Consider the following 20,466-nt stretch of genomic DNA (forward strand, 5'->3'; position numbering starts at 1 on the left):
CTGGCTGCAGAGCCTGCCTCTAAGTATTTGCCCAAGTTTCTGCCTCACTCAGGACCTCTTCCTTAGGCAAAACCTCAGTCAATGAAGGACTGGATGTGAAATTGTTTTATTCTCTGAGCAAACAGATACTTTGAGCCATTCCCCAAGTTCAGGCATTCAAATGATATAGGACATTCTGCACCTTGAGAGCAATGTAGTACATATTACCCAGCAGGAGATGTTTTTAAAATGAAGGTACTTACCCACGGAAATCCTGCAGTTGGATCCTGTCTCCAAGAAGTTCCAAGAACTCTAAGAAGCCCAAACTCTCCTCAGTGTTACTGAAGACTTCTTCCTCTGTGGTCTAGAAAATGAGAAGCAACAGAAGGTGCTCCATTATTCACTTCCTGACCAACATGGGGTCAAGTGAAGAGTGTAAGACAAGACACAAACTCCAACTACTTTTTGCAGACAAGTGTACACTTTAATCTCCCACTGCTTTATTTTAAACCAGCACAGAAGAAAGGGTTGCCTTTCACTCTTCTATAATAGATCTCAGCTTTGCTCCCCAGAACGTAAACTGCATGAGGATATACACAACAGGTCCAGAAGAGATATTAGAAAGGGATGGCTCCAAAATTCATTCCACTATTCATGTTAGCCCTTCTCGACAATGCTTCTTGACTCATTTCGGGGGGGAGGGCTGCAAATCTTGACCACTCAGGAACAAGACTCAAGTCAAGAATGGATGGGAAAAAATGAAGTTGTCACAATGCAAAGTGCTTCCACAAAAAACTTGTTTGTTAGTGGAGTACATCTTTGGTTTCCTCCCATTGCCCCACCCCCCAAGACTTAATGCCACAACATGCTGTAATGTATTGAACAGACATTAAATTACAAAACAATTTACATCCATTCATTAAAAGGAGAGAGAACATGAACAGACAAGCCTCCAAATAAACCCATTATCTCATTTTCCATGTACACATCTGCCAAACAAACAACTTAACCATTCCATTCTGTAAAGAAAACATTGCAGAACTCAACAGCATTTCTGTGCACTGGCGTTTGATGAAGACAACATTAAGTGTGCATGTGAAAATTATTTTACCTGCCCAGTTTTCTGGTAGATGACTCCAAATTTGAAGTTATTGCTGATGACATGTTCATCAAATGCAGCTATGAGTTGGGAAGCCTAAGAAGAGGTGGGTGAAACAGCCGGAATTAGAGTCAAGAGAAAGCTGCTATTGGAGCAAGGACCTGTGGTGCATACGTGGCCCCTGTGGTCAGCCTACCTTGGGATACAGCACAGGAAAGAAGCGGTCAACATTCACCTCCTCACAGAGCAGCTGCGGGGAGAAAGGATAGAAGGCAGTTACCACTTCCAGTGCAGGAAACTGCCTTTCTAACAGAAAGGAAAATGCCACTACTTCTGAGGCGAGTCATTCGACATTTGGTGAGTTCATATTACCCTCACAAATGAAGGCGGAAATAGTTCTACATGACTGTTAAAGTAACGAGATACGAAGTCACCCATTTCTGTCTGCTTACTTCTTCCCTTATTACTTTAACAGGCTGGTGGTACTCATCCATTCAAAATTTACTACGTAAGTTTAAAAATTCGGTTTTAAATCCAGGTTTACAGTTATGGATGGCCAAATTGCCACACGATGCTGGACGTGAGCGATTTAAAATTGAACCCTACACATTTATTGTGAGCTTAAAAGGATGAATTCTAAAGTACATGCACACTAGAATTTAATGAACAAATTAGCTGATAAGAAAAAGCACCTCTACAACCAACGGCAAATGTCCTAATTATTGACTCCATCACCCATCACATCCCAAACTGATGTTCTGCTAAAACAAAACTGAGATACAAAGAGATAAGGAACGAGAGTGAAACAATAATGCTAATGAAGCATGAACTCCAAAATAATTTATTTCAGTCCCCACATGAAACAGACAACACACACAAAGTACCAACCACATAGGCCCATCGTACCTTTCCAAAGCTCTGCTGAAGCTTCCCAACGCAATTGTCATTGCAGTGTCAAATTCTATTAATATTAAAACCTATACACGCCTTTGCCCCCCGTACCTTACCTTCAAACAAAACCTTGCTCCCTGGCCTCCACCATCACTACTTCACAGTCTACTTGGACAGTCTGGCAGTAATTTTGAAGAAAAACACAACTTTTCTGTTACCACCACTAGGTGGCTAAAAACTCTCTCTCTCTCTCTCTCTCTCAACATTTTAGTGGGTTCAGTTTAGCTTTCTACCCCCTCAGGCAGAATACAGAGAGAAAGAGAAAGAAAGCAAATTGGACCATTCGTCAATGGATTACAAGCGAGGAGAGGGGAAAACAAGGGAATAAAAAAGTACTGAGTCTGGAACGTACCTTTGCCATTTGGACAGCATTTGGAAACTCATTCAGGCAGGAAATGGGGATCAAGTCATGCTTTGTACCCGTTCGAGTCCTGATACAAACCAACAAGAAAAAAGTGGACAAATGCTAAAGGGAAGCCGGGGGGGGGGGTGATGGTGTTCCTGTGGGCCACCCCATCCCGTTTTCCAAAATCAATTCTCCTGGAGGTACAGGTATCCTGCAAGAACTAGAAAAAGTCTGTGTGGTCCTTAAGATTACACCAATGTGAGAGGAGGGCGATACCCTTCCTGGACCACTGAAACATTGAACTGCAAGCTTTTTTGGTGAAAACCCCACTCCATCCACGTAATAATATCCTGAAGTAACTCTAAAAAGCAGCAAATTTTTTAACAAGGATGACCAAATAAAGCCTGCAAGCCTCCATATCAGATTGGCAAGTGGCATGACATGGCCGGCACAGTCTTTGCAAGTGGGCACTGACAGTTTCTCTACAGATGCCAAGGGCATGTTTCTTGTTCATGAACCCAAATGAAGTTTGCGCCAAAGGGATCATTTTACCTCAGCAACAGACGGAGGTTATCTTGCCCTTCTACTTGTTCATACTTCACAGAAAGGACCAAGTAGCTCAAAGTTGTGTCACTGGCATAAAAATTCTGATGCTCCTAAAAACAAAAGGTTAGAATAGTTATTTATGTCACCATACCCGGGAAGAAATAAAAGGAAAATCTCCTACTTTCACCGTTGCCTTGAGGCAGCTGGCTTTACTGCCAACACCCCCCCCCCCCCGGTTCCTCTGAATTCTGGACCACCTTGAGTTAAACAGAGTCTCTTGTGAACATGAGAAACCTTCGTAGGCTAAACTGAGATTGGGGGCATTAGGCATTGCCATACATGTTGTGATACAAGAACGTATTCTGGAGTCATATTCTTGTGGCTGTGACACTAGCATGCTCCACTAGTGAGCAGCCTGTGAATGGTGTTGTGGCCGAGGTCCCGATTTGTGGGCATTCCTGGAGTTTCTAAGGAGACAGGGAGGGAGTGTATCTACCATCCCCAGAGATACTGCAGGGCATGTATTGGCCCTTCCCTGAGACGCCTGACTGGGGCCAAGACAACCCCTCTTTTGGTGCCAAATTAAAACCCAGCTGCTTACCCAAACATTTGGCAATAAAAAAATTATAGCTTGGTCTCAAATCATTATTATTGTGCTTCAAAGCATTCAGAATCTATGAATTATTTTAAAGTATTCAATTGTTTTACGTCTTCGGCTGTAATTTTATTGGAGGTAACCCACAATGAGATTGGTTGATTTAGGAAGGCTTAGAAATATTTCAATAAATGCAATCAAATAAATACAAATTCTTAATCACATATGTATTTTTATTGCGTGTTTTCTCCTATCCTCCTGGGCTTGGTGTGCATGGACAGCTAATCCAGTAGCACAAGAGCACCTTATCTGCCTACATCGACACAGCAGTGTAATTAGACAACAGGGTTGACTTCTAAGCTGTGCCACTTCTAAAACATATGGAATCTATATTTTATTAAACACCATAAATGCAGTTTGCACCACTAAGTGTCACTTGCTTATTAGTCTGAGTTCCTGCACATCATGTACAAATTGAAGCACAGAAGGGGAATATTTGGGGTACCACAAAGGGGTTAATAGAACCTCAGTTCTCCCACCTTTCCCAGGAAGTGTTTGCGGTATAGCCTGGCTGTTGGGTCACACTCCAGCTTCACTTTACCGCTGCAAGGAGAGGGCAGCTCGTACGGTTCTGAGCTGGAGACAGGAAGGCTGTGAGAGGTCCCCTCAATCCAGTAGCCCCCAAATTGGGGTAAGATAATGAGGGGGTAAGGCCACCCTCTCCGTAACACCTTTGGAAAAAGAAAGAAAGTCTGGGAGCAGGCAAACATAGGGAGTCAAGGCAGAACTGCATTGCTTGAACACTAAATGGGCAGAATATAAGTACAAACAAACAAACAAATACATAAACTAATCTCCATCACTGGTCCAAAGCCTGTTGGTTATACTTGACCTGCAAGCCTAATACCTAAATGCCTCAATGGCATGACTTCTGGCGGGGGGAGGGAACTGCCTCAAGTTCAGAAATCAAGTTCAGGCATTCTCACTTGTGTCCTGCATCTTTTCTTTTCTTTCTTTCTTTCTTTCTTTCTTTCTTTCTTTCTTTCTTTCTTTCTTTCTTTCTTTCTTTCTTTCTTTCTTTCTTTTTTCTTTTTGCATCATGCTGGCCTATAAACCTAACAAGATCTTGACCACTACCCTGTTTCCCCGAAAATAAGACCTAACCTGAAAATAAGCCCGAGTATGATTTTTCAGGCTCATAATATAAGCCCTATCCCCCCCGAATAAGCCCCAGTTAAGTGAAACCCCGCCCTCAACCATTGCGCAGCAACCAGAAGATGACATGACTGTATTTGAATAAATGTAGATCGTTGTACATGAAAAAAATAAAACATCTCCTGAATATAAGCCCTAAAGCGTTTTGTTGTTGTTGTTGTTGTTTTGGAGCAAAAATTGATATAAAACCCTGTCTTATTTTTGCGAAAACACGGTAGATTTCACTTGGGACCTGTAATCTCTGAGTGTAAAATAAACCGAGCCATACACCCACCTGGACCAAAATTAAAACCTTTAAAATCAATTTTTTAGGGAGTCAGATAAAAAGCATTTTCGCCAGAGGCACCCTTTTAATGCCATGTCTTCTGCAAACAGATCCAATCTGGTACCTTCCCTATGAATGTTTAAGAGTTCCTCATTTTCTTAGGGTTTCTAAAAACCCTTTGTTTCATGCCCAACCATACAGCGCCTGAGAATAATTTCTGAATTCTCTATTTTCTAGCTCAATCAGTCCCCTCTCTGCAATCATCTCATACAACTGGCAGCAGATTTGAGTAAAGGGAAAAAAACACACTACACTTTGACACATTAAACTGTATTCCACAACTGTAGCACACAACCATTCAAACTGATACCTGACCCACTCTTGAGTGTGCATGTGTGTGTATCCGAGCCAGTCTCAGCTTTTCCTAGTCAAATATCTCTGAACCGAACACCAAACCATGGCTGGCTTTGCTGTGGCTCACCTCATGGATGCTGGGATATGGGATATACTCCTCTTCTCTCTGAAAGCATAAAGAGGTCATTAGCAAAAATGCATCACGGTTGAGGAAGTGGAGATGATGCACATTGTACTGTATGGGTTCTGTGCATCCTATCACACACGTATTTGCCACCTGGGCGTTCTCCAAAGCCCTTGGGAGATCTTTTGAGCCAAAGGAAACAAGAGCACTGGGGGCCAACCCCACCCGCTGACTTTATCCACCGTTACACCATGCTTAAAAAACCCATTTCAACCAGCTCCTGGGAATAATGCTTCCATTCATGAGAAAACCTAGAAGTACTCGTGTCCAGTTTCCTCTCTGCTGCAATCTATAGTCCTTAGAACAGTGGGTGCATGGCCAGTTTGAGCCCTTTTCGCTTTAATAAAGAACCCTGTTGGATTTCATAATTGTGACTACTAGCCGGTTCTGTAGTTTGAGACCCTTTTCACGTTTGCCTTGTAAAACAGTGATAGGCAAAGTGTACCCCTCCCCTAAGTGTCATGGGATAGCAGCTCCTAGCATTCCCTATCACTGGGATGTGACAGCAGAGGTGGATGGGAGTTGTAGTCGAGCAACATCTGGAGGGGTGCGCTTTACCTACTCCATTCTAAAATACAGTATCTGCAGCCCCTTCCAGCATACCATTATTGGCAAATGCAATAGGTGGTTTGTCACCACCTTCTTCATGAATGTGCCCAACTGATGATATTTAACAGAAATGGGTCTAACAACTACATTTTAGAGTCAGGGCAGGGAACTTTTTTTTTAATTTTTAAATGAAGGCCCAGTGGTCCATGCAGAAGTTGGTTGGGGAGAAACGCATCATTCCTTCCAGGAATGGGAGTTCTCCGTTTTCCACGGAACTCCTCCACCCCAAGGAAGGGCCATGTGCTGCAAAAACAGCCTTGAGTTCTTCCCCCCAACACGCGATAGATGTTATCACTTTATCCTTGCCCCTCCCAAGTTCATACGAATTTGTTATACTATTCAATCCAGTATATTCTGAGAGATATCTCTTTTTTTAAACAAAGGCAAACGTGATAACGTTTTGTCTCCACTCTTCTAGGACCACAAGCAGTTTACTTTAGGTGGCCAAAAAATATTTAAAATATTTCTACCCCATCTTTCTCCTACAAAAAGACCCAAGACAGGTTTTTCCTTTTTAATAAACTGCTATGAACAAAAGATGCCAAGAAGTTAGTAAGACTGCGCAGCTAGACCGGTTGAGGGAAAATGGTTAAGAAAATCAGAATGAAAGCTATATTTTACAAATCAAGCAATAACATCTACACATCCTAATTCATTTAGTTAGTGACTTCTTCACCTCTACTTTAGCGCAAATCTACACCTGCATAGGCAAACAGGAGGGGCAGAACGGACTTGAACATGCAGAGAGCAGGTAGGCAGGGAATTGCCCATGCAATCTAACCATGAAAAAGACTCTGTCTATGTATCATCCTAATTGTGTCTGATTTCAATGTCAGGTCTGGTTAGTGGTGGTGGGATGGGAAATCAGTAGTGTGATTTCCAGAGAAGGTCTGGAAAGATCCCTGGCTCAGTCTAACCCAATGAGTTTTCCTACTTGGAAAATTAGCAAGAATGAGAAAAGTATCAGAGAGCTGGTGCAGGAAGCTAGGAAGCCCTGTGCGAATCTGCACTAGCACATTACTAAAAGTCACACTCAGCGACTGGGATACAACCTATGCTAAAAAGAGTTGTGCTCCTCTTATAGAGCAGGTTTGCTGTCATATTCCTTGATTTTCTACTGTCTCTGCATTCTCAGGTGACAGCGTGTCAAGAGTCTTAACGAAGACGACTCAACTTAAGGCAACAGCTATGACTTTTCTTGTGTTAACCTGACTCGGCTACAGTCATCCATGCCTTCATTATCTCACACCTTGTGTACTGCAATGCACTCTGTATACACTTGCTCTTGAGTAGGGTCCAGGTTCTCTAGTTGGTGCAACAAGAGGCAACTAGGCTGATAACTGGCACATGATATCAAGAGATCATATGACTCCAATACTGAAACATCTGGACAAGTTGCCAGTTGCTCCCTGGGCCCAGTTTAAGGCACTGCCCTAAACCTTTAAACCTTAAAACAGCTTGGGGGCTGGGCAACTTAACAGAGAGCCTCTCTCCCCATGAAGTTGCATAGCTACTAAGAGGCTGAAGAAAGGTCCTCCCAAGAATGCCGACACCTACAGAGGTCTATTGGATAGGCATGCGGCAGATGGCTTTCTCCTGTGTTGCTCCCAGACTGTGAAATGCAGAGCCATGACCAAATCCCTCTCTTGCTGCTTTTTGAAAGGGACTGAATACACCTCGTCATAAACTGGTTTCTGACACTATTTAGTATTTACTGTGATGGTTTTAGCTGTTTTAAAATTAAGATAGTTTTAATGTTTTTATGATTGTATATTTTTTTAAATCTGCTGTGTCTATTCTGTTTTTATAGTGTGCATCATCCACCTTAATGCCCACACTGTAGCGTAAAAGTTGGACAGAAATACAATAAATAAAGAAACAGCACAGGAAAGAAACAGCTGAATTGGTGCTCATCATTTTGCCTCCTTTTGCCTACTCTTCTTTTTGGAGTGATGGTTATGTTGCTGGGTTTTCCCGGAAGTCTGATTTATATTATTTGGTCACACTTTGAATTACAGCCCCTAACTGCCTGAGCTGCATCTTGCCTCAGTATCAGAGCCACTCCATCTCTCCCAAATTTATCATTTCCAGAGTAAAACACTTTATAGTTGTCTGACTGAAAATATGGCATTCCAGTCCACTTTAGTTTACTGACACCAAGCACTGCAATGCTTTAGAGTCGCATTTCTTGCTTTAGGATTTCCAGTTTACCTTAATTCGTATTGCTCATGTTCCACATCCCAATTGTATGTGTTGAGCAGCATCAGACTTTCCTTTCACCTCTGTACACATCAGGCACTAGATGTCTTTTCAGCTTTAATCTAACCGCATAATTAGCAACAACACTATTCATACTTGTCCTTCACTCTTCTCCCATAGCAGATCGAGTGTTTTTTCAACCTAGGAGTCTTATATTCTAGCACTATCACTTTTTTCATTTTGGACTATCTCATCGTAAGTTTTTCAAGTTTACCATTGCATTCTTCTGCACAATACTAACAAAATTTAGCTTGAGTGTCACTGCCACTGTCAGCGAAAGATCCTCTGCCAGTGTGATCTTCAGCTTTTGATCCTGCTCAGTAGTTGCCCTCTAGATGTTTCTCTGTCCCCTTACCATTGGAACTATCCATTCTCTTCTGCTGATGAGGCCATTACTCTTGAAGAGGGTGGATTGCAGCTTAGTCTGGTGCCTCAGCTGTGAACATCCCACCTTGGGCGACCTTGCTTACAGTCCAGGCAAGTCTTACCTTGAGTCTTACCTCTCAGTGGCATTGCTCTAAGCTTTTGTAACCACATTGAAAAACCCACCATTTGTAAGGTGTGCATCCAAGAAGGGGAGAAGCTGAAAGAAATGTATGATGATGTTTCCTTCAGATCTCCCCAGAGTTGTGCTCTGAGACCAATAATGACTTATAAGCCACTTTTTCTAAAAATGTGTGTTCCATTGGTTTTTTTTTTTTTAACTTTACCACGACACCTTTCTAGCATTAGCTCTTCCTTATTCTCTGGCTTTCTCTCTCCCGCATCTGGCTCTCCCTCTACACACCTCTATTTCCAGGTGCCCTTAATTGTAACTAATATATTTGGAAAGTTGCTGCACATTTCCTACTCAGAAGAGTGAAGGGATACACTTGAGGCTACCACACATTTGGGAGCTGAATACATCACTGCCGTCTGTTCCTGATGCACCAAATCATTAACAAAAAAGCCTGTTTTCCACTCTTTGGCACAGTCTCAATGTGGGTTGTTTAATGTTCACCCTAAAGTGTGACAGAATGCTGGAAACCCTTGGATTGCCTCTTGTATTGTTGTTTTTAATTCCAACACAGCATTAGAAAGCCCACTGTAAAACCGGAAAACAAAGCTGACCTTGAGTGTAGCTGGAAGTGAACATCTTTGCTCATCCAAACGACTTCTCTAGAAGAAGAAGAAGAAGAAGAAGAGAGACGGTGAAACTACACAAGGTTCTCTTCTCTCCACCTCAGGCCAAACCCCTCCCTGCCAAATCCCCTGAGGTACCATTACAGAGTCCACAAGAGGTGGACCAGGTTCCTCAAAGCTATAAAGCCCACATCCAGACATAGCCTAAGCCAGTGGTCCTCAGCCTTGGGCCTCCAGATGTTCTTGGACTTCAACTCCCAGGAATCCTGGCCAGAAGAGGTGGTGGTGTAGGCTTCTGGGAGTTGTAGTCCAAGAACATATGGAGGCCCAAGGTTGGGGACCACTGGCCTAAGCAACAATTATATAGAAAACTAGAAGCAAACATAACCCCAAACATCTAGTGTAATAACATAACAAAAATAATGTGCCTGTGAAAAAATAACATAATGAAGTGGTTCCCAACCTGGGGTCCCCAGATGTTCTTGGACTAAAACTCCCAGAAGCCTTCACCACTACCTATGCTGGCCATGAATTCTGGGAACTGTAGTCCAAGAACACCAGGGGACCCAAAGCTGAAAACTACTGACCGGAGGAAGGGGGGAGAAACCCTGGAGTTCATGTTCTCCATCATTTATGATTCTGGCTCAGCTCTAAGAAAGGCAACAGAAGGAGCCTTTAGATGCTTCACAAAGAAAACTGCTCCTATATGGAGCCCCACTGACCCAAATGGTGGCGTCAATCCATACGGTGTAGGACCTCAACATAAACACTAATGAAAGAAATGCTTTGCATGCTAAGAAATGTCCACATGTTGCTTCACAGTTGAAAGGCAGCCATCAAAAGGGTTTTCCCCGCTTCCTTTTCAACTAATTCACTCGACAGTTTAAGCTGAAAAGATAAATTATATTCACTAATTGTTATGAGAATAAACATGAATGCAGTGTACAGTATTAAGAGCTGCATTAGTAAAATTGTTTGATATCAAGTGCATAATTTTTCAACTGCCGGCATTGAAAGATTGTGAACACTGTATACTGGGACTCTGGGTGTGCAAAGCAGGGGGACAAGCTCTCAGCCCCATCTGGACTGGGAAAGAGCTGAAGCTTTCTTTGCACTAGCAATCTGTGGAAAGCTTGCTTTCAACAGCAAGCCACTGGATTAATGTAACACATGGTTTGGCCCCTAGAAGGTGAGACAGAAGAGCTGGCGTGTCAGCCCATGTTTGTCATAGCAACAAGGAGAAACCTTGGCAACCACAACAGGTTGTAAAGGGAGGCTTTTCACTCAAAATGTCCCTTATCTCAAAATGGCTGCTGTGTGGTTGGCCTCCCAAACTGACCAACCACAGATAATTACCATCTCTTGTCTCAGACAAGTAGTTTGGTACTGTTAGTTTTTGGAAATAATCAAGAAATCAAAGACATCTGATTGCTGCTTCTGGACCAACTGGAAAAGAAACAAAGCATCCAGATTGGGGTGTGGGAGACAGGTAGCGCTCTGGCTGAAGACTGCAGCTGGAATTGTGTGGCGAAACATACACAGGTGGTAGTAGGACATCATTTTCAGTGGACAGAGAGTTGTCCATTTGTAATAAGTATATAGAAGGAAATGTTATCTGAAATTAGAAGAACAAGTTCACAGAAATCCCCAAGGAGCTTGCAGGAAGCCCAAGATTAACCCACAGAGGTGGAGTAAGGAACATTTGAATGGGACTGTGAGGTTATAGGCCAGCTGTGTGGAGGAGAACTTCAAAGTAAGAAAATAGAGAACTTCAAAGTAAGTTGGACTCAGGCCTTCACATGGTTAGGTAAAGGTTCCCCTTGACAAACGTCCAGTCATATCCGACTATAGGGGCGGTGGTCATCCCCGTTTCCAAGCCATAGAGCCAGCGTTTGTCCGAAGACAGTTTCCATGGTCACGTGGCCAGCGCGACTAGACACGGAACACTGTTACCTTCCCACTGTGGTGGCACCTATTTATCTACTCACATTTTTACATGTTTTCGAACTGCTAGGTTGGCAGGAGCTGGGACAAGCAACGGGAGCTCACTCTGCCTTGTGGATTCGAACTGCTGATCTTTCAGCCTTGCAGCCCAGAGGCTTTGCGGTTTAACCCGCAGATGCCAAGTGGTAATACTGGCCAAAACAACTGCATAATACATTTAATGTACAGAAGATGATTTATCATCAGAAAAATCAAGCGCTGATGGAAGAAGCAAGCCATACCTGCATTTTTTCAATCATTTCAAATAAATCGACTGCCTGTGAGAAACAACATGAAGTGAGAAATGAATTTGCAAGTCACTGATAACATTTACTGAATTTCCAAGATGGATATCTAATTTTGTTGTTACATAACCTTGTGTTTAATATTATTCATTGTTTATATCCCCTCACTACAAAATTGTGTCTGTCATTTCCACATGAGTTCTTACTGACAAGAGGGGAAGACTTTCACATAAGTATTAACTGCTCAGAAACCAGACCAGAAAATAGTTGGTAAATACATTCTAAGATACAGTATTGTTATGTAACCATCTGACACTGCTACAACAACTAATCAACTCATTTCTTTTTCAGATACATAATTGTGAAATGAACTAATCAGCTACTTAAAACATTCAAGTAGTTAAACTGAGGAAGAGTTTCCACAGAAACTTGGAAAGGTTCCCTCTAAAACACAAATTTAGATGCTTCTGCCAATTCAGTGCCCCTACTGTACCTGCACTAAAACAGGCTCCTATGTATCTTAGTAGCTGACCACAGAATGACACATTTAAACAGGTGCTGTTTACCTGACCAGTCAGCCCACTAAAACAACTAAACTGGGATGATTTGCCCTTCCCCTAAACAAGGTTAGCCTTGCTGTTTCAAGAACTGAGTCCTCCAGCTCTTCTAAAGACTAAGCTTCTAAATGCTTAAACTTGACCTTTATTTTTTTCTAGTTGTTATGGAGCGGGCTCTAATTTATGACTATGATCTGATAAATTTATGAAGCAATAAATACTTTCAAGTAAGGTTTATCCCCACACACCCAAAAAAAGCAACTGTCTGATTTTTAAGCCAAACTGTACACATCCAGAATCCTTAAAATGAAAAGGCAGAGAAGGAGTCAATACCACGTTAGCGAAATGTGGTGGCATAGTAGTAAAGTGGCACCAGTTCTGTCCCATCACATCCCTGTGAGTTTCCCATGAGGAAACATATGTTTGAACCCAGGTCTCCTGAGTCCGAGTCTGTCCTTCCATCCACTACACAACACTGAGTATCTATACGACAACGAGGAGCCCATATTCAAGGAAGACAAATGTACAGATCCTTTTCAATACACTTTGGGCTCACTCTCTTTTTTTAGCAATTTCCCTAATTTCCACTTTCAGCATGCTTGGAATATGCCATGGATGATTTGTACAACAGATCCCCAGGGAGGACCATCTGTTCTCTGCTCTTAAAAGTGACCGTTTGAGACCAAGGTAACCCAAGCTGCCCTCCCATTGCACCATACAGTTCAGATAAACTAAGCACATTTGATTATTTTTTTTCTTTCATCTGTTTCTTTTATTTTTGGCTTAATTCTGAACTAGTTTTTCATGGTTTCAAGCAGATCACTGAAGCATCGATTCCTAGTTTGTCTTCTGGGATTTCACCAGGCACTCCCTGCTTGCTTGCAAGTATTATCCCTACAAACCTAGCAGGAATTCCACTTTTGTAAAGTTCTGCTTTTATTTTAAATGATAGTATCATAAAGCTCAGTTCATTATTCTTCTGGAAATGGGGCATAAGTCAATATTTATGCACACGTTATTACCTGTAAAAGTTCTCACATTCAGATCCTAGTGCTGAGATTTCTGCTATCAGTATAGGGTTTATAACAACTGGGTAGAAGAACCCAGGTGTCCTTAGATTGCTGCTCCCAGAAGCCTCCATCACTAGCTGCGCTGGCTGTGATTTCTGGGAGTTGCAGTCCAAAGACATCTGGGTTACCCAAGGTTGGGAACCACTGGTCTAATTCAATAAATGAGTGGCTTTACATAAAATAGTATTCTGCTCTTGGGAAGAATTGCAATGCCCAAGGTAGCTGCGCTGGTGTGGTTGAAAGTCAAAGACAAAATAGTCATATATAACAAAAATAATTAGACTATTTGGGAGTGCGTGGACTTTTACAGCCTTAAGACCAGTTATTATAGCATAAACTTCTGTAGATTACCATCTGCTTCTTGAGAAGTATGGACCCTCAGATTTACATTGCACAGACTATACGTCATATAACTGAAGCAGAGGATTATAATTCATAAAAGCTTCTGCTAAAATAAATCTTAGTCCTAAACATGCCACAGGACTCACCTTTGTTTCTTGGCATGATGTTTGTTTGTTTTATTGAAACTATCAGGACTATCTCTCTGAAAATTCTTTAAAGACATACCAGTCTGTAAGAGACCTTCAGATATGCATCTGACGTTCACATGTATACACACATAAAGAAGAAAAAGAATTATCGACATCCACAAGCTCCATCTTGAGCTCACACAGACAGCCTTCCTCCCACCGTGACCCTGAGATGCAGAGATTCAATGACTGTCAGTCTAGGAGTGTTTCTATCTACACTACACAGTTACAGAAGTTTCATATCACATGTATGCTCAACGTTTGTTGCTCTTTTACACAAGTAGAAAGCAAAGATGAAACATCTATTTATTTCCAGCTGGCAATTAAAGAGTCCCCACTGGGATTCTCAAGCCTGCATCAAGACCGTAAGCATGGGTGCCCCCCCCCCAAAACAAGTGACTCTAATTGCTGGCTAGAAGTGAGTGAATGTTACGTCATTTGACTTTTGCCTACACAACAAAGCAAAAAGATTTCAGCCACTTAGTGGTACCACTGACAAAATGCTCTACTGCTGTAGTTGAAGGGAATGCACCAGAGATCACTACTAGAGAGTTTTAAGCACCTTCCCAAACTATACTCGTAGGACTCGATAGGATGGATCCATAACAATTCAAGTGGCATATTGTGCAGCATACATACACTCTAAGAAGGAGGAGGCCCCAAGTTCAAATCCCAAATGAAACAGTCTCAGTTACCCTGCTGCAAGTATTCTCTCTCATATTAATTTGTTCAGTCAAATGGTGGTCGTGCAGATAAAACGGGGGGAGAGAGGAATGCAAGCAGTCTTCAGTTTCTTAGAGGAAAGATAGAGTATTAACTGACTGCAACTAAAATAAATGGATTCCTATTACTGGAGATACTCAGCAAGCAGGTGGAATTCCTTACCTTATTTTGAACAGCTGAATTAAGAGCAGCCTGAGGATCCTGGGTGGGTGAGTCTAAGATGTCACTGATGCAGCGCTCTGCCTCATCAGATCTCCTGTAAAAATGAGGCCATGGTATCACAGTTAGGCTTCTGATTGCAATAAATTCCCTACTTTGTTTAGACCATGACAATTTAGACCATAAAGAGTTGTTGGTGTTTCATGCTGTCAAGTCAGAACTGACTTACGAGGGATCCTAACAGGGCTTCCATAAACCCAGTGAGCTTCCATGGCTTAACATACATTCAAACCCAGGCCTCTTAAATCCTAATCCGTGATTCTATCCACTACACCACATTGAGTATATTAGAACAACAAATACTTCACTCTATTCAAGATTAGATTATTTACACAAGGACTGGCATATTTGAAATTCACAAGACCCTACCCTGTTTCCCCGAAAATAAGACCTAACCTGAAAATAAACCCTAGTATGATTTTTCAAGATGCTCGTAATATAAGCCCTGCCCCCCAAAATAAGCACCAGTTAAGTGAAACCCCACCCTCCACCATTGTGCAGCAACCAGAAGAAGATAACATGGCTGTATTTGAATAAATGTAGATTGTTGTACATGAAAACAAAACATCCCCTGAAAATAAGCCCTAATGCATTTTTTGAGCAAAAACTAATATAAGACCCTGTCTTGTTTCCAGGGAAACACGGTAGGTTTAAGTTAAGACAACCAAACATAAAATACACTTATCCCCCCAGACAGAGCAGTTATCACAGAGATATGTTTCAAATAGTTTTCTCATAAATACGTATATGCCACAGGAAATCCAAAGGGAAAACAGTCTGGTAAGTACAAAACAAAAATCCTTACAGTACTTCTTACAAACTAGATGGATGTTCATGCATCCAGTCCACTATGGGGGACCCTCTTTGCATTTTTCTAAGGGAAGCCATCTCTAAAATAGTTGTCTGCCTACCCCTTCCGGAATTCTACTACTATCCTCTTGACACTTCAGAGCTGAGCTCTCTACACACCCTATTCCAGTCATCCACCACTTTGACCTGGCGCAGCCATCATTATTTTTCTATTCTTTCCTCCTCAAGTTTGTAATGTCTGATGAGTATTTGCATGGTTATGAATTACAAGCATGTGATTGATTAAAATAAGAAAAATCTTGAAAAATTGCACTGGGAGGTTTTGTGACTTGCCATTTGGGAGAGCTGAGAAAGAAAAAGGATAAAGTCTTGGGATTACCAAATCTAAGAGCATAACCCTTGAACTGCCTAATCTTTTTGTGACTTGGCATAAGTAATGTCCCAGTCTAATGATAATCATCAATAGGGTGTGTCCAGTTTCTGCATAAGCAGGACAGTGTGGCTTGTGCAAGAATTAGTGAAACCTCAAGATAATACTGTCCCATATCTGTATGTGAAACTGACAAAAACACATGTCAATATTGCAAGGGTTCCTATAAAGTTGTTGTTGTTTTGACTTATATACTCTCCCCCCCCCCCCCAATAGTGCTAAAGTCGTCTCTGGGCAGTTTACAACATAATTATGCAAACACTCCCCTATCCCCGTGCGAGCTGAGTATTCATTTTACCAACCTTGGAAGGATGAAAGGCTGAGTCAACTTTTAGCCAGCTAGCTGAGCCCATCCAGATCAAACTCAAGTCGTAAGCAGAAGCTTGACTGCAGTACTGCAATTTAACCACTGCATTCCAGAGCTCTTACATTCTCTTCCTTAAAACCCATTTTCCCATTATAATAGCAGACAGCTCCATAATATTAACAAGAAACTAGAGCAGAAGGAATGTCACTAATAACAGATGACATACCCTACCTTTAAAGCAATTTACAAAATGCCTTGTCATTACCGGTAACCAGCCAGTACTCTAGGGAATGAAAGGCCATTTATCGAAACAATGAAAAGAGAAACTCAATCTAAGAATTGTGGGTCAAACTGTACATTATAGGAAAAGCTGAAATCATGATTCAGTCATGTTACATCTGAGGAATCAGACTTACAAAGGGAAAATGTACTTACCGCCTGAAAACCAATTCTAAAATAAAGAAACCTAATAAGCAAACAGGAAATGAGAAAGGATCCTGCTTCTACAATCGCATAAAATGAGCACATGAGGAATTCCTACCCCTGGCAATGGGCTATCCACAACGTGTATTTTGATCCAGTATGCAAGACCAGTTTGCATGGAGACTGCTACGATACACAGTATGCCATTTCAGATGCTACGATACAAAAACCAGAGTCACACGTAGACAAAACCTGCCATACTTTCCAAAGTGAATCCAGTATCCAAACTGCAGTCTACACCACCTGTCATAACAACAACACTGTATAGAGGAGAAACAGCATTACTGTCTATATCTCTGTTTGTCCCTGATGCTAACGAAGAGGACAAAAGAGAAAGTAGCACAGCAAGGGGCAATAATTGTTTCCAAGTAACCCACTCAGAAGTTTTCCAGTAAAAACTTGATCCAAACAAATGGGCAGAGAAATTCTGGGAAAAAAAGCACAACCTAATCATCATCACTCATTCACATGGGTTAATCATTTATATCTTAGGGAAATTAAGTTGCTCACTTATTGCTTTACCATGTAGATTTAAAACAACCAGGGAATCAAATAAAACTAGCTCCACTGCTAATACGCCATCCGCTCACAAATCCCAAAGGACAGTTCCGAGTTATATCAAGCCTTCCAACTCTGGATTTAAAACCTAGTGGTGTAAAGTGATGGTACAAAACATTGTGGTACCAAACATGCATTGAGGATCCTTTCCAAGGGTTGGAATCTTAAAGACCCTATACGTTTATTTGGTTTTTCACTCTTTAATTGAATGTTGTGTGAAGAAAATAAGACAGAAAAAAAATGGGTGGGTTACAAAGGGAAGATATTGTTGTCTGAACCCCACTGCAACCTTCCCTGGACTGGCAATCTCAACATCTGTCTGGAGGCAGCCTACTAAGCATTTCATACACCACAAAGCATCAGGAAGGCCTCCCTAAGATCTTCTATGAGTCTGCAGCTGAAAGAAGATTTGAACTTGGTGTTTCTTGGCATGCAACTTACAATTTTAACTGCAACAACCCCTGGCCCTATTCAGCCAAAGGAGAAGAGAGAGCTCACTCTACTAGTTCACTCACTAAACTCATTGTCTCTCATGGGTTGGAGGCAACCAAGCACAGCAGGTTGTTTCCAGTACCTCTGCAGGATCCGTCCATGTATGGTTTGGAACCTTGATCTTCCATGTAAAGAGGTGACAAGAATGATGACAGAGAGAGGAGGTATTGGTGGCATGCTTGCTCTTCTTTGCTCCCTCCCCTCATGTTTTCATAAAACAGTAGTTGCCATTCTTGGCTTCCAAGAGGTACATCGACTACAACTGCCAGAAATCCTGGCCAGCACAGCTGGCAGTGAAGGCTTCTGGGAGGTCCAAGAACCTCTGGGGATTCAAGGTTGGGAAAACCACTGCCATAAAACAACTTCTCTGGATATCTGAATGGATTTCTTGCATGGGTGGTTGAAATGCAAGTTTGTAACTGGCTGTGATTACTTTACTTAAAGAGATAAAAAGAAACCCAGGAATGGAAGTTGCCCTACTCACCTACAAGAAAAAAACCTATGCTCTAGACAAGAGACTACAGCTGGGATAAATATGAAGAAACAGAACTGTTTCTCACTGGCAAATGTGTATTTTTCTCCATGTCCTATATCCATGTGTAGAATTTATCATACAGAAAGCTGGATTAAATTCAGATGAAGAAGTATAAATTGGTGGGGAAAGGATCAATACTTTAAGATATGCAGATTACACTCTGGCACAAAGAAGCAAAGATATGAAAAGGCCGCTGGTGAAAGTGAACAAATGAAGTAGAAAAGCAGTCAAAAATTAAGACAAAAATTATGGCTATAGAACAATTATACAGTTTTAATGCAGCAGACAATGAAAATACAAAACCTGTTTAAAATATTCTACACCACAGTTCAATCAGCATTCCAAATTAAGATTGCGGTCAAGAAATCAGAAGAGGACTGAGACTCAGAGCAGCAGCCACAAACAAACTAGGTAAGAGCAAGGATGTGTCACTGGAGACCACTGCAAAAGTCGCACATCGGGCTACTATGATCACTATGAACTATGTAAAATGTGAAAACTGGGCACTGAAAAAGCTTAAAGGAAAAAAAATCAATTAATTTGAAACATTGTGTTAGAGAACTTCACATATACCACTGACTGCTAGAAAGACAAGTGGGTGCTACAGCAAATCAAACATGAATTCTTCCAAAAAGCAAAACTGACTAAACTACAGTATTGTGTTTTGGACTTTATCATGAGAAAATAAGATTCACTAGAAAAGAAAAAAAGGCTGGCAGAAGGTGAAGGAAACAAGGAGGAAACTAAGTAGAAGACAGATTGACTCAATAACGGAAGCCATGACTTGAGTCTGCAAGAAATAGTAGGGCTTTGGATAAGTCATTAATTCTTAGGGTCACCATAAATTGGAAGTGACTTAAAGGCATCTCACAACAACCACGAGTGACTCATCACACTTTCCTTCCCCATTTTGAAACACACTCTAGTTGGTAAAATGATAACCAAAGATTCAGACTTCTGTGCCTCTGCCACTGTCGGTTTGTTTAGCCTGATGACAACGGTTGGAGAGCACCAAAATTTGCTTTCATATTATGCTGTAATTACAGTTTGTCCCAATAAAAATATTGCTTGCCTTTGGATTCTTAAGTTTTTACAAAGGTATAAGGACAAAATGCATTGGCAAAATTTGTTCCTGGTTGCTCTGAGAGTGGCAAAGCTACTCCTAGTGTTCTGGACATAAATCTCAGGGGGAAAAACAACAGGACAACTTACAACATTAGGCACTTTTATTTACATACACTAACATTTACTCTAATAATATTGGATTACCTATATCCCATACTGGATTGCCTATATCCCAAGTTATGATATTTTGGCCTACTCTGCTCCTATGGAACCATAAGGTCCGCCACAACTTTTGCTGAATAAGAACTTGCTCAGTCTTTGGGAAATGTGAAGATCCCTCACTTTAGCATCCCACTTTCCATAAAATGCCACCGTATCTGACACCTATTTCCAGTTTAGGATTTACTATTTCAGACCTATAAAGCCCCTCTTTCTAACTGCTCAAATTCTGGAAGTAAATATATAAGCCTTCTGCAAAACACAATATTCACCTGTTCCTCCATCTTCAAAACTCTACAGAATGCAAAAAGTCACGTTCTGAAGAATGAGAGGAAAGAAGGAAGAAAAGAATTGAACAATTCATTCATTCATTCCTCCTGGAAAAGAGCAATGATCTCCCGATGGCTGCCATCCATGCCACTCGTTCTGAGGGCGCTTTCTTCTTCTGGCAGCAGCTCTGAGGTTTCAAAAGTGCTAAAGAAATCTGGCGTCCTCATTTCCCTGAGAGAGGAATCCAAGATATAATACAGTATGAAGGGCATGCAACAGAAAAGAGCCACGACTAAGTACAGACACATACCCTCCGTAGACCCCAAAAGTAAAACTACGCTTCCGAGAAAACATCCTTTACTTCCGCAGCCTCTTCTCGCTGCTAACTTCAAGTTCTCTGGCCTTCCTGCATCCAGCCTTCTCCCCCTTCTATGCCAGCATAAACG

At 41.6% G+C, this 20,466-nt stretch overlaps 1 protein-coding gene across 10 annotated transcripts in view; it reads right to left on the minus strand.

The window, feature by feature from the left end:
• The window catches only part of LOC110091475 (rap1 GTPase-activating protein 1), a 68,757-nt gene that overhangs the window by 32,739 nt on the left and 15,552 nt on the right, over positions 1–20,466 (minus strand). For all 10 annotated transcript variants that reach the window (XR_013541313.1, XR_013541312.1, XM_020815621.3 and 7 more), the window contains 10 exons: positions 14,795–14,888; positions 11,750–11,785; positions 9,513–9,560; positions 5,478–5,516; positions 4,056–4,247; positions 2,928–3,031; positions 2,382–2,460; positions 1,275–1,328; positions 1,091–1,174; positions 243–343 (listed from right to left, as the gene is read on the minus strand). Coding sequence is in view for 8 of the 10 variants with exons in the window: in XM_020815621.3 (XP_020671280.3) it covers positions 243–343; positions 1,091–1,174; positions 1,275–1,328; positions 2,382–2,460; positions 2,928–3,031; positions 4,056–4,247; positions 5,478–5,516; positions 9,513–9,560; positions 11,750–11,767 (719 nt within the window). In the remaining 2 variants the exon portion in view is untranslated. The remainder of the gene's footprint in view (positions 1–242; positions 344–1,090; positions 1,175–1,274; positions 1,329–2,381; positions 2,461–2,927; positions 3,032–4,055; positions 4,248–5,477; positions 5,517–9,512; positions 9,561–11,749; positions 11,786–14,794; positions 14,889–20,466) is intronic.

This window comes from Pogona vitticeps, chromosome 2, assembly GCF_051106095.1.
Source record: "Pogona vitticeps strain Pit_001003342236 chromosome 2, PviZW2.1, whole genome shotgun sequence".
NCBI lineage: Eukaryota > Metazoa > Chordata > Lepidosauria > Squamata > Agamidae > Pogona > Pogona vitticeps.